We start from the raw sequence: 14941 nt of genomic DNA on the forward strand, positions 1-14941 counted from the left end.
ATCATCAACAATCTGCATAATCTTTAAGGGAAAAGAAATGAAAAATAAAATAAAAAATGAAAGCTACATTTATTTTCATTTTCGTTCCAATGTGAATATTCATCCTTTGATGGAGAAATGGAAAACGAATTAATTGCATTTCCAAAGCAAGTTGAAATAAAGGGGGGAAAAATGTAAAGACTCAGTGAAGAACACCCTTAGTCCATTTTGCTACAGTGTGAGTAAGCAAGCAACTTCCCTTTTGAAAGCTTTTTCTTTTCTGTTTCATTTTAAGGTTTCTTTTCTTTGTTAACTGATTTTCAACAGTTCTTTTGTACTATCTATCCTACTTGCTTTCTTGTGAAGCAACTTCATTATGTTTTAACACGTAGGGAATCTCTTTTTTTTTCAAAACAAAAAAGTTATTTTGAGGATTTAAAGGGTGTCTTTGAAGTGGGTTCTTAACATTTTGGTTGTTGGTTTGATTATGCAGAGAGAGGAGAGAAATGATGAAGATGGAAGGTGAAGCTAGTAGTAGTAGCAATGAGAGGGCACTTCCCAATCGCCATGGTTTCATTGATACTCTATTTTCCTGGTCTCTTCAGGACATTCTTAATGAAAATCTTTTCAAGGAAAAGGTTTGCTCTAATTTCTTCCCCATTTTCATCCTCATTTTTTAATAGTTTCTTCACATGGATTTGAAGGTTTGGCCATGCTAACTTACATTCATATTATGTGACTCCATAATTAAAAAGAGAATATTTCTGAGCTCACGCTGTAACAATTAATGATACCTGTGATGTAAAGTCCTTTTAAAGCAGTTTCCTATAAATCTTTACTAATTAGTTAGATTCTAGCATTTCCCTTTTTGAGTTGGAAGTTTGTTTGATATCTTTACTAATATGTCTAGCGTTGCTCTTTCAATTATAGATATTAATGTTTACCTATATTAATGATGTATATCTAATTTTAATTTTAAAGGAAAGCAGAAGCATGTTACTTGCTATCGAAGTTTCTAATAATGGACCAGATAGCTTATAAAGTGTTTATGAATGTTTCGCATCAAGTTTCACGGGCTCAGCTATTTCAGATTTCAGTTACCGTCTATGATCATGGCACAAAGACATACATTGCTCATACAAAATTCTGCGATTGTCCTATGTAACTATTGCTGTATATGAACATTTACATTTCTAGTCCTTTTATATGCATGACTGTAAACACCCATGTGTGTTTTCTTACTCTTTCTGCAATATTTTAAACCTAAGAACCTTTGTGCTGTTCTGCCCATTTTATGTTTCTGCTAGCGAATTTCATTTTACATTCAACTGTACACTAACTGCTGTTTCGTTCCTTTTAGGTGAAACAAATTCCATTATCGTTTCAGTCTGACAGTCAGTATTTTGAGTCATTTGTTTTCCCCTTGTTGGAAGAAACACGAGCAAACCTGTTCTCAAGCCTGGAAAATATTTCAAAAGCACCTTTCGCTCAAGTGGTTGCTTTTGATGATTCTGAGCCAGATAGACCAATGTTGTATGATGTTCAGGTGGGTTACTGGAGCAACAGATTCAGTGATCTCGGCAAAGAGCCTTACAAAACACTGCCAGGGGATATTTTAGTTCTAGCAGATGATAAGCCCGAAACTGCCTCTGATTTGCAGAGGGTGGGAAGGATACAGACTTTTGTAGCAGTCACGAAAATAGCAGAGGTCGAGAATGAAAGTGACGAGAAGGAAAGCGACGAGGAGGATGTGGACAAGAATGAAATTGATACAAGTTCCACTTATTTTCAAGTCAAGGCCTCTAGAAAAATCCAAATTGATGGTGCAAAGAAATTACCATTCTTGATTTTCTTGACAAATATAACTACAAACAAAAGAATATGGAACTCCTTACATATGAATGGAAATTCAAAGATTATCAAGGAAATTCTGTGCACTGATTCTGTGGTAAGTGTTTTGGAGATGATCTTTTTAGATTATGATCTTTCTTTATGTCATGTAATTAGTTTAACTTATGATCTTTCTTTATGTCATGTAATTAGTTTACCTTCACCAGTATGGAATGTCCAACTTTTATACGAGGGAATGCATGATGAATTGATTATAATGTATCATCAAAGTAGGATAACATTAATGGCTTTTAGGCTCACTGAATATACTTCTGCCTTCTGACATTAGCTGTCGATTGATTGTTACACTTTCATCTCGAGTGCTAGGTTGATGAAAATTGCGAACTCTGTTCCGTGCAAAGTGAGGGCATCTGGACTGAGATATTTGGTCCTAGTTTGTCTTCTACCCTGAATGATTCACAAGTACAGGCTATCTTATCCTGTCTTCGTCATACACATTGTGACCACAAGGCCACTGTCCAACTTATTTGGGGCCCGCCGGGCACGGGGAAAACTAAAACTGTTAGTATGCTGCTCGTTAACCTCTTACAAATGAAGTGCAGAACCCTCATTTGTGCCCCAACAAATGTTGCAATTAAGGAACTTGCCTCTCGTGTTGTGAAACTGGTAAAAGAATCAGTTGAAAGAGATTCTAGAGATCTTCCGTTTTTCCCACTGGGAGAGATTCTCTTATTTGGAAATAATGAGCGTCTAAAAGTTGATTCAGGAGTTGAGGAGATATATTTGGACTATCGTATTGAGAGGCTTGTGGAGTGCTTTGCACCGCACACCAGTTGGAAGCATTATTTTGGTTCCATGATAGATTTTCTTGAACACTGTGTTTCTCAGTATCATAACTTCTGGGACAAATGGATGAAGCCAAGTGAAGACATCAATGGAAACATGATCGAGCAGAAAGAATGCTGGAAGGAAGCTGAAGCGAGCAAGGGGGAGATGCCATTTCATGAGTTTGTCAGAGAAAGATTTCAACGTACTGCAGCTCCACTTAGAAGTTGCATTCTTAACTTCGGTACCCATATACCCAAGTGTTACATCGGGGAAGATAATTTTCAGGTCATGGTAACCCTTATGAATTTACTTGATTCTTTTGAAACCTTACTGTTTCAAGACAACGTGGTTTCTGAGGAGCTTGAAGTACTTTTTTCACATTCAGTAGATGAAGATTTTTCTCAGTCAATTCTGGATATAAAGTACTTGTTACACAAGAAGAGAAGTGAATGTCATTTTGTTTTAAGAAATCTTCGGAATTCTTTTAACAAACTTGACCTTCCCAGAGCTATGGACAAAGAAAGACTTAAAGATTTAGTTAAGGGTTTCTGTTTTAAAACGGCTTCTTTATTTTTTAGTACTGCTTCAAGTTCATATATGCTGCATTCAATGGCAATGGAACCACTGGTCTTTCTAGTTATAGATGAAGCAGCACAGTTAAAGGAAAGTGAATCAACCATACCTCTACAGCTCTCGGGTATAAAGCATGCAGTTCTTTTTGGAGATGAGTGTCAGTTACCAGCTATGGTTGAAAGCAAGGTATGTTATTGTTATTTAGACATCTTACATACGTTTTCTTTTGTCTCCTTTGCATTTCACCCTTGTTTAATTGAATTTTAGTTGAACTGGAGTATGCAGCTTTCTACACATTTGATGCTCGCTTCTTCATTTTTTCCCTCTCTTTTTTACATTTCTTTTCAGGTTTCTGGAGAAGCTTGTTTCGGTAGAAGTTTATTTGAGAGGTTAAGCCGTTTGAGACACTCACGTTTGAGACACTCAAAACACCTGCTCCCTATACAGTACAGAATGCATCCATCCATTAGCCTCTTCCCAAACTCATATTTCTATGACAACAAGATTTGTGATTCCCCTAGTGTTAGGAAAAGAAGCTATGAAAAACGATTTTTGCCTGGGCCAATGTATGGTCCATATTCTTTCATTAATGTGTTTGGTGGAAGAGAAGAGTTCATTGAGCACAGCTGTAGAAATATGGTTGAGGTATCTGCAGTGATGAAAATTATGCTGAACTTGTACAAAGGTATGTCTCGGTGGAGCCTCACTCTTGTGTACATCTAAATATTTTTGCCTCACTGTAGCTTTTGTTTATTTGAATTTTGATATTTTCCTTTGAGAAAGAAGATATACTTTCATCTTATCAAAATTTTCTGCTATTATGATTCATGATTGTATGGGTTTGTTCAACCACTCTTATACTATTTTCCTAGTTAAGACTGCAAAATTGTACGGATTCATTTTATTTCCTGTTAAACATAATTGAAGAGAAAAAGGAGTGTAATTTAGATGCAGTGGTGCATATAGATAGTGCAAGTATTCTGACTGCATTACTGGGAAGAGATATCCCTGTCATCTTGCAAAATATGTATCCTTTAGATTCCCTTAGTGCACAGTGTAAGTAATTTGTGCTCTAATCTATTAAAAAAAAGCCTATCAATGTGAAATATTTCTTTCTGCCAGTGTACTTTGAGTATGTTAACACATCAATTTCTTATTTCCTTGTAATCCTTAACGTGCAGCTTGGATTCACTCAAAAGAGAAGCTCAGCATTGGTATAGTGTCGCCTTACAGGGCACAAGTTGTTGCAATTCAAGAAAAACTTGGAAGTAAATATGAGAAAAGTGTAGGCTTTGCTGTAAAAGTGATGTCCATTGATGGTTTTCAGGGAGGAGAAGAGGACATAATAATAATTTCAACTGTAAGATCTAACAATGGTGGATCAATTGGTTTCATATCCGATCCTAAGAGAGCAAATGTGGCTCTTACGAGGGCTAGGTAACATGCAATATCTTAGAATATTACTCATTATTTGGTTTATTTTGAACTACAATGATGAATAACTTCTGTCGATTTGACTCCTTCTAGGCACTGTCTTTGGATTTTGGGGAATGAAAGAACTTTAACTCGTAATAAATCTGTTTGGAAAGCCTTAGTCCTTGATGCTAAGGCTCGAAAGTGTTTTTTTAATGCTGATGATGATAAGGATTTGGGGAAAGCAATATTAAAGGTGAAGAAAGAGCTTGATGAATTAGATGAACTCCTCAATCCCGGAAGTGTACTTTTCAGAAGTCAAAGGTGGAAGGTACTTAATTTTAGTCATCATACTTTCTTTCACAATCAGTGTTTCTGTTATGACTTGTTACTAATTATTTTCTTCTTTCCTCAGGTTAATTTTAGTGATAACTTTTTGAAATCATTTCGAAAGCTGACTTCAAAACGGACCAAAAATTTGGTTATCAACCTTCTGCTGAAACTTTCTAGTGGGTGGCGACCTAAGAAGAGAAATGTGGACTCAGTCTGTGCAAGCTCTTTACACATCATTAAGCAATTCAAGGTTGAAGGATTCTATATTATTTGCACAATTGACATAGTGAAGGATGTGGAGGAATCTCAGTACATCCAAGTTTTGAAAGTCTGGGATATACTGACTTTGGAGCATGTCCAAAAACTGGTGACACGTCTGGATAACATATTTGTGAAGTACACTGATGAGTATCTTAATCTTTGCAAAGAGAAATGTATTGAGGGGTATGTCTATTCTTTATTCTCATTGTTTTGATTCCTAAACATTAGAGCATTGCTTGGAGTGAAAGGAATATGATTGTTTAGTCATGTTTGGGTGAATTTGTTTTAATTACTGCGGGTTGTTTCTTTGCACCCAGGAATTTAGAGGTTCCAAAGACTTGGGCAGTCAATTCAAATATTGTCCGGTTCAAGAATCTTGCTGAGAATGAATGTGGGTGTGACTTAAGTGGTGCTGCATCTGATAGTAGAAATTATGCTGAGAATTCAAATGTGAGTGACAGTCTGTTGTTGATGAAGTTCTACCCCTTATCATCAGGTGTAGTGAGCCACCTCCTATCTGACCGTGACGGTAGAGAATTGGATCTTCCATTCGAAGTAACAGATGAGCAGTTGGAGATTATCCTTTTTCCTAGAAGCACCTTTGTACTTGGTCGGTCGGGTACTGGGAAAACTACTATTCTGGTAATGAAATTGTTTCAGAAAGAAAAACATCACTACATGGTAGTGGAACAATTCTATGGAGTAAATAATAGTTTAACTCTGCATACTAGCCAGGAATCGGAGATTGAGGAGGGTCTTGAGAAGACTGAAAGAGCTATCCTGCGGCAACTTTTTGTGACAGTTAGTCCTAAACTATGTTTTGCTGTAAAGCGACATATATCTCACTTGAAGAGGTACATGGTTTGTTTTAATGAAATCTCTGTTAAGTTTTATATTTTATTTAAAAAAAATCCTCTTCACCTTAAATCTACAAATGATGAATTTGCACGAGTTCGATAAGTTAGGTTCTATATATTAGATTCTTCCTCCCTTCTTTTCTGTTAAGGAAATTAGAAAATTTTTCACTTCTAAAACCAAACATATAATTTTAGTGTGCCTATGAATATCGAATGTTAGAAGGCATGTCTATGAGTTGAGGAAGTTAGCTTTATTGTCAAACATTTTCTGTCCTGACTGAGACCGAAAGCTTCTAATGATTCGAAATCAACATTTTAGTTCTCCATTTTTTTCCTCTTTAAGATTGCTATGAACGGAAATGATGGCTAGGGGTTAACTTAATTAGCTTAAGTTTAAACCAGTTTAATGCATTTTCTATTTTTTGTTAATCATGTTGAAATTAGAAAAGAAATCAAATTTTCAGTGCTGTCTTTTTTTTTTTACTCTGAATAAAACATTAAAAAAAAAAAATCTTAGCGGGTTTAAGAAGCTTTAGGCTTCTTATTTCATATCATATTTCATGAATTCATCATGTTTATGAGTGTCTCAACATTCTATTGACAATAAGCCTTGTTTTCTGGTATTTGAAGATATTTTAACTTGTTAATTTTGATTGATGCATCTGCCAAAATCATCTTACTAGTGTGATATGCAATAGAATCATTTTTAAGAAGCCTAATTTTAGTTGCTGCTACTTGCCTACTGTCTGAAAAAGAGTGTTTAGTGTTTTTAGGTTCTCAGCTGTATCCACTAAATAGATTAACAATTTTAATGCTTTCCTTGACATTTGTTACACTGAATATGTTTTGTGTCTAATGATTGGCCTTTTTAAATCTGCAGCTCTGCCTTTGATGGAAAGTTTGCAGCAGAAAGCATTGAGATTAATGATATTGATGATGCTGCAGAATTCAGAGATATCCCAAATTCTGTTGTTGATATTCCAACAGAGGCTTACCCTCTTGTCATAACATTTCACAAGTTCTTGATGATGTTGGATGGGACATTGGATAATTCATACTTTGAGAGATTCCATGATGTAAGGAAACACTATGGTCAAGTTCAAAATTCAAGATCACTTTTCATACAGAACGTTATCAGGACTAAAGAAGTTGATTATGAAAGGTTTAGTTCAACGTACTGGCCTCATTTTAATGCACAACTAACAAAGAAGCTTGATCCTTCTAGAGTCTTTACTGAGATTATATCTTACATAAAAGGTGGTCTCCAATCAATTGATATTATTGATGGTAAACTCAATCGGGAAGATTATGTTAATTTATCAGAGACCAGGATTTCCACTCTCAGCAGACAGTTGAGGGAGAAAATCTATGATATTTTTGAAAACTATGAACAAATGAAGTTGAGAAATGTTGACTTTGATTTGGCCGATCTAGTTAATCATCTTCATCATCGACTTAAAGAAGGAAGTTATAAGGGTGATAAATTTCATTTTGTTTACATTGACGAAGTTCAAGATCTTACTATGAGTCAAATCGCTCTGTTCAAGTACGTCTGCAGAAATATTGAAGAGGGTTTTGTTTTTTCGGGTGACACAGCGCAGACAATTGCTAGGGACATTGACTTTAGGTTTCAAGATATACGATCTCTGTTCTACAAGAAGTTTGTACTGGAATCGAGAAACAATGGTGATCGTGGAAGACAAGAAAAAGGACAACTCTCAGATATTTTCAGTTTGAGTCAGAACTTCCGTACCCATGTAGGTGTGCTTAACTTAGCTCAAAGCATCATGGAACTTCTTTACCGGTTCTTCCCTCACTCCGTTGATATTTTAAAACCTGAGACTAGTCTTATATATGGAGAGCCTCCCATTTTGCTTGAATCTGGGGATGAGGAAAATGCAATCTTAAAAATTTTTGGAAACAGTGGAGAAGTGGGAGGACATATAGTCGGTTTTGGGGCAGAGCAAGTTATATTGGTCCGCGATGACTCTGTTCGAAAGGAAATTTCCAATTATGTCGGGAAGCAAGCTCTTGTGCTGACAATAATAGAGAGCAAGGGCCTTGAGTTTCAGGTGATTTATTATTGAAAACATTTTAGTAATAGTGGAGTAATAAGAGTAGATTTTTATTTTGATTGGTTATATCATGCTACACTTTTTTGAGTACTCTCCTAATCTATGGTAATGTTTTTGTTGGTGGGCTCTTCTGTGTTCTAGTCAACAGTTTCAAAATGCACTTTACCTCTGTTACCCCTTGTCAGATTTTTCTCCATGGGCAATGTAGAATAAGCATATCTTGTAGCTGATGAAACTACTTCTGGTGACTATTTAGTGGTCAGTTTCTTATGGATGAGAATGAAAACATAAGGAGATTTTCGGTTGGTTGGCCGGGTACAAGGAAAACTACTATAATATGCTTAGTTAGATGTTTTCCAGTTGAACCAGCTATTACCCACACTTTATTGATTAGAAATAAGTACATAAAAATAGGAATATAACCAAGAAGATAACCAATTCTATGAGTAAAATACAACAATTAGAGATATTTTACTGTCAAATAAGATAATATAAGAAACTGATAAAGTTCATGCCAACTTTAGTTGCGGCCTTAAAAAGCATGGTTTTTACTTTTAATTTGATTTGATTTTCTAAAATGTTTTAATTCATACATCCAAGTTTTCGTCCCTTGTTCTTCACTGTAGTTATCAAGAATCCTAAATTTCACCAATGTTGACTTACATTATCTCTTTCTATAGGATGTACTGTTGTACAACTTTTTTGGCACTTCACCTCTGAAAAATCAATGGAGGGTAGTATATGAATATATGAAGGAACAGGCTTTGCTTGACTCCACATCACCTAGGTCCTTCCCAAGCTTCAATGAAGCTAAACACAATGTATTGTGCTCTGAACTGAAGCAACTGTATGTAGCCATCACTCGCACACGGCAAAGGTTGTGGATATGGGAAAATATGGAGGAGTTCTCCAAACCTATGTTTGACTATTGGAAGAAAAAGTCCCTTGTTCAAGTCAGGCAGTTGGATGATTCACTTGCACAAGCAATGCAAGTAGCAAGCAGCTCAGAGGAGTGGAAGTCACGGGGCATTAAGGTACTTGTAATCTTTACCCTTTTTTTCCCTTTGTGTGAGAGAGAGTGTTTGTGTGTCTCACTGTCTCTATGAACTCATTTATTTGTTACATGCCGAATGTATTGTGCTTTTTCACTAGCACTGTGATAGGACTTAGGGCTAAATTAGGGCTGACTTTTATTGATTAAATCAAAAGAAAACAAACAATCAATCCTGACCTACAATTCGAGAGGTAGGTCAATTTCTCCCAAAACTCCTAATGGTTCCTAATACCAGACAAAACTCAACATAAACCCTAAATGATTCCATAATCTCTTATTTATAGCTAAACCCCTAATTAATAATAAAGTTTCTAAATTGCCCCTGCCCCTAAAATTACTAAACAGCCCCTGCCCCTTTATATTTGCGCCTAACATAAGTTTTCATGGACCTAACACACTGAAATCAATTTATTCTGATTGCCATTTTTCTATTTCTGGCACCCAAAAGAGATTTGACATTTGACATTCATTATTAGACTGCACGCCTGCATTGCATGGAACAAGACACGGTGATCATGATTACCATCGCCATTACTTTTTAACTACTACTATTATCATCATTGTCTATGTAGTGCCTCTTGCATTGTCAGAATCCTTTCTTGAGAAGACACCTTTTAGTAAAATTTTACTGGAAAAACTGCACGATCATTGCTGCATTTATCAAAACATGGTCATGAATATCTCAGTCCATGCCTTTATGTTTGTGATTTAGACTACTACTATTGGTGCCTCAGTAATCTGCACTAAACAATAGGATGACATTGACATAGCTAACAGTGCAACTGGTGTTACCTTTAATTTATGTCAGCTAAATGGATGATGTTGTCAACACCCTGCATTTTCTTTCTAGGAGTGAGATGGATGTTTGTTCCTCGTCAAAATCAAATGTCGTTTTTCCTTTCTGCTAATTATTTGCTGTTTCCAGCTGTTTTGTGAGCATAACTATGAAATGGCAACTATATGCTTCGAAAAAGCTAAGGATTCTTATTGGGAAGGAAGGTCTAAAGCAACCGGCCTCAAGGCAGCAGCTGATCGTATTTGCAGTTCGAACCCTCTAGAGGCTAATGTTTATCTTAGGGAAGCTGCTAAAATTTTTGAAGCCATAGGCAAGGCTGATTCTGCTGCCAAATGTTTTTATGATTTAGGAGAATACGAAAGAGCAGGTATGAATTTGACATTTAGTGTTGATGGAATGTAATGCTGTGGTATGGCTGAAGTTTTGTTCATGTTATCTTCTCCCGTAACTTGAATGTCCCGTGGTTGAATTCTGACACTTGTGATGTTGGGAATTTGGTATTTTCAGGATTGTTTTAGATTATAGATAAAATGTTATGATATTTTTGTACGACCTATGAGACTATAAATTTGACAATCAGATTAACTTTCTTATCCTGCAGGTCGGATTTATATGGAAAGATGTGAGAAACCTGAGCTGAAAAATGCTGGGGAATGTTTTTCTCTGGCAGGGTGCTATGAGCTTGCGGCTGATGTATATGCCAGGGGCAATTTTTTCTCAGAATGTTTAGCTGTTTGCTCCAAAGGAAAACTTTTTGACATTGGGTTGCAATACATCAACTACTGGAAACAGCAGGCTGATACAGATGTTGGTCTAGTTGGAAGAAGCAAGGACATAAACAAAATTGATCAAGACTTTCTACAGAGTTGTGCTCTTCATTATCATGGGCTCAATGATAACAAATCCATGATGAAATTCGTTAAAGCTTTTCATTCCGTGGATTTGATGCGCAACTTTTTAAAGTCTAAAAGTTGCTTTGATGAGCTTCTGGTGTTGGAAGAAGAATCAGGAAACTTCATGGATGCTGCAAAAATTGCAAAACTGAGAGGAAACATTCTTCGTACAGCAGATTTGTTACAGAAGGCAGGAAATTTCAAGGAAGCTTGTAATCTCACTCTCAACTATGTGCTTTCCAACTCTCTTTGGTCACCTGGGAGCAAAGGGTGGCCCTTAAAGCAGTTTACACAGAAGAAGGAGCTTCTAGACAAAGCCAAGTCACTGGCAAAGAATGACTCGGAGCAATTCTATGAATTTGTATGTACTGAAGCTGACATTTTATCAGATCATCAGAGTGACCTACTGATTTTGAATCAACAATTAAATGCTTCTAAGAAACATCAGAGTAACAGCGGTGAAACAATATCTGTTAGAAAGATTCTTGATTTTCATCTGAAAACCAATTCCTCTAAATATGTGTGGGAAGATGAATTGGTTTTAGATCTCAAAGCACATTCGGAGGAGACAATTTGTAGAAACGGGGTTACTGTTCAGACTCTGGTCTACTTTTGGGACTGCTGGAAGGATAATATCGTGAATGTGCTTCAGTATCTTGGATGTCTCAAAAGCCAGCACTTTAACGACTTTAGAAGTTATGGAGATTTCTGCTTGAATTACCTTGGTGTGTGGAAGCAATACAATAATCTGAATACCACCTATCTTTTGTTGAACTCTGATGCTGATTGGGTGAGAGAATTGGACAATAAAAGTGGGAAGTTGACCTCTATCAATGTCCATCAGCTTGTAGAGGCGGCTAGGAGTTATTGGAATTCTGAGTTGCTCTCTGTTGGTATGAGCGTCTTGGGCAATCTTGAAGCCCTTTATAAGCAGTCATCCAAGAATTCGCCATCTATGTCTTGGCAAGTACCATGTCTTGCTTACATGTACGAAGTTGCAAAATTTCTTCTGAGTTCCAAGTATCTGAACCTCCAGTACCATGCTAAGGGACTGCAGAAATTTGTTGACCAATCAACTGAGCATTTCTTTGACTTCATATTTCCTCCTGACTGGCGAGAATCAATGACAAAGAATATGATTTTTCTGAGAGGAACTGAGTTGTACAGGAATATCATCAAAGAAATCATTTTTAAGAACATTGGTTTGAAGATTAATCTATCTCATAGGCTAATTGGAAGCACGGTGGTAATGATTCTTGGGACAGGCAAGTTAAGCAATGATGTATATGAGCGAGTTGCAAGACGGTTTGATGGAAATTCACCATGGAAGGAATTTGTCAAGAGTCTCTCTTGGAATATGGGATTTGAATCTTGTCAGGGATCTGCGTCGTACCGTAACTCTGATGAATTGGAAGAGGTTTCTCATATTTGGAAATTCTATAGAGCTTTATTGGATACTTATGAAGCCAACTGGAGGATAGCTAGCTATATAACACCAGATTGTTTCCTGTATCTTATCGAGCGCCTTTTGATTTTATTGTCTAGCTTCAAGGGCTACATTTTCACTACAAAGTCATCTTTTGTTGATTGGCTTATCTACCAGGAAGGGAGCGCCTCTCTATCTTTCAGCTTATTACTTGATGTTCATCAATCCTTTGGAGATGTACTTGAATTTATTTTCAACATCGTTCAGCAGTTCCTATACAATGAGAAGGAAATGATGCAGTGGATTCAACAATCTCATACAAAAAATAAACAGTACCACTCGTTGGTGGTTTTGAGATTGGTTGTCATAGTATGTTTGCTTCATTTGAACTTTGGGAATTCCGTGAATTTGCTTGTCGACTTGCTGGGCAGAAACTATATTTCCAATAAGTTGCCATGGGAATTCTGTGATGCCCTCCGCAGAGGACGAAAACGTGATGTTCTGAATGTTATCGCTGAAGCATTTAAAAAGATAGGCAATCCTCTTGTGGTTGCGAGTTTGGGAGGAAATTGCCCAAAATTTGCATGTACAGATGCAATTTTTGTGGACATGAGGGTCACCAAATGCAAGGAGGACATTTTAAGAACTTTATTTCCAGTAAATGAAGCCTCTCAAGGTCATGCTGCAGCTGCTAGAATGGAAGCCACTAATATACAAAGGGAAGAACTGCCTACAGACAGTTGTGAACTAGGGAAGAGTTCAAACGTTTCATCTTCTGGTTCTACTTCCCTGCAAGATCTGGGAACAAATACATTGAACGTAAAGGTGGATGACCTGCTGATGAACCTTGGACAATTCTGGAAAATATTCGAAGCAATAGAGTTCGGATGCTTTGGAATAGTGTTCAAAGACTCAGCTACTAAGGTAATGCCAAGTTGTTTCACATTGTCAATTTGGCTTCAGTTTGGAGCTGGTGATAAACTGTGCACAGAGTAATGTGAATACCTTTTTGTTTGCTGATTTGTTCTTAGTGTATCTTGTAGGAGGATGTGAAGAAAAGTATTCAACTTTTAACTGCTGCAATGGATGGATGCTCTCAGAAAAGCTCTTTTAATGGTGAAGATAAAAATCGATGGGATGAAGCAGCCAGCATGCTTGAAGATTTGAAACGGCTTTATGCTGCACTTGATGGTGTGATGAGGTCAGTTTAAAAAGGATGTTGACTTGCAAGGTTCGCAATAGCATTACAAAATTGAACAATTTTTGCTTTTCACAATGTCCAAATCAAAGCTGTTGCATGCATGATTTTTTAAAGGCAATTGGAATCTGCATTAGTTAGTCATAGTTGGTGTATAATATCAGTTCCCATAATAACATTTGATCGTCTAATTTCTTCAGTGGGCAGAAACACGAGAACGTTCCAACACTCCAAAAAATTTACAACAGGTTGCAGTCAAGAAGACTGGAAATAGAACCTTTCCTGAATCAGCTATTGCAGCAATACATAATTGGTAAAGGCAAGTCATCAGAGACTGGCATTGTATCAGCTGGTGAATGTGAAGTGGAAAACACCAACAGCAACACCGATTACGATGGCAATTCCGATAAGGGAAAGATGGTTTCTACATCAGCAACCAGTGCTTCTGAAGACCAAGGCATCAGTCAGAAACCTGAAAACAAGAAGTCGGGACCAAGCAAGTCCAAAAAACACAAAAAGGGGAAACGTGGCCAGAAACATAAGTAGTGTAGCCTGATACAACAACATTTTTCCTCTATAAAGTTGTTACCGGTAGTTACTGCCTGAACTCCTGCTCTTTGCACTGTAGTTAATTAACTTCCATACAAGCGTCTTACCATTTGATTAAAACTGGGCAAATGAATCGGCAAGATGTGTAATAAACAGAACCACCTCATATTACTTTGCATTTGATTGTGGTAAGTGCTAAAAATGGCAATTTGTATTGTATGCGATGATTACTAGTTTTTTAGAGTCTCACAAATATTAGGTCCATCCAAGACTTAAAACTTCATTATTTGGTGCTTGGCACATTAGTAGAATTTTTCATTATTTGGTGCATAACCTTGGCACATTAGTAAACTTTCAACTTCAAAATGCGGATACGCAGGTTTGAGATGAGAATTTCATCCTTACATCATGTGTTGCTATAATGAGCAAGGCTGGGAAATATTTTGGTGGTTCCTTTGATGTTGTACCGCAAGTCTATTGATAAACATGCTTGGATTGGAACTCCTGATGATAACGATCTAAAGAAGATATTCAATGTGTTCTAAAACTGATCAAACTGGTCAATCATCAACAATAGTAATATTAATCACATAGAAAATCAGCAAAAAGCTGCCTGTTAACCCAATCAAAAGCTTATCCAAGGAAAACTCGACAGACTTGCAGTGATCTTTTGTATAAAATAAAGCTCAACACCCAAAAACAAATTTCTGTTTAAACCATAAACCAAAGCTCCATTAGCTACACTTATGGAGAAGCTTGAGCTGAATTCCTTGAGTTAATGGAAAACAATTCCAGAATAAACTTTATCCAACTTCTGGGGTTCTGTCCTAAATCCGAATTCTAGAACACACAGAA

General features: G+C 36.7%; 1 protein-coding gene across 1 annotated transcript; it reads left to right on the forward strand.

Annotated features, from left to right (window-relative positions):
* Positions 1 to 436: 436 nt before the first annotated feature.
* On the forward strand, positions 437 to 14391 carry LOC102616458 (uncharacterized). The gene is made up of 14 exons (XM_052432247.1): positions 437 to 617; positions 1340 to 1927; positions 2197 to 3417; positions 3580 to 3916; positions 4413 to 4668; positions 4759 to 4975; positions 5060 to 5421; positions 5556 to 6092; positions 6976 to 8167; positions 8851 to 9204; positions 10150 to 10387; positions 10622 to 13263; positions 13383 to 13540; positions 13738 to 14391. Exons 1-14 carry the CDS (start codon positions 486 to 488, stop codon positions 14081 to 14083), a joined length of 8580 nt encoding a protein of 2859 aa, XP_052288207.1. The 5' UTR covers positions 437 to 485; the 3' UTR covers positions 14084 to 14391.
* The last annotated feature ends 550 nt before the right edge of the window (positions 14392 to 14941 follow it).

The sequence above is a fragment of the Citrus sinensis genome, chromosome 8 (genome assembly GCF_022201045.2).
Source record: "Citrus sinensis cultivar Valencia sweet orange chromosome 8, DVS_A1.0, whole genome shotgun sequence".
NCBI lineage: Eukaryota > Viridiplantae > Streptophyta > Magnoliopsida > Sapindales > Rutaceae > Citrus > Citrus sinensis.

Coding starts and splice junctions, on each gene's coding strand:
- LOC102616458 (XM_052432247.1), top strand. CDS start 486: ATGATGAAGATGGAAGGTGAAGCTAGTAGTAGTAGCAATGAGAGGGCA. Junction 4,669..4,758: donor GTGGCTCTTACGAGGGCTAG/GTAACATGCAAT, acceptor GACTCCTTCTAG/GCACTGTCTTTGGATTTTGG. Junction 10,388..10,621: donor AGGAGAATACGAAAGAGCAG/GTATGAATTTGA, acceptor CTTATCCTGCAG/GTCGGATTTATATGGAAAGA.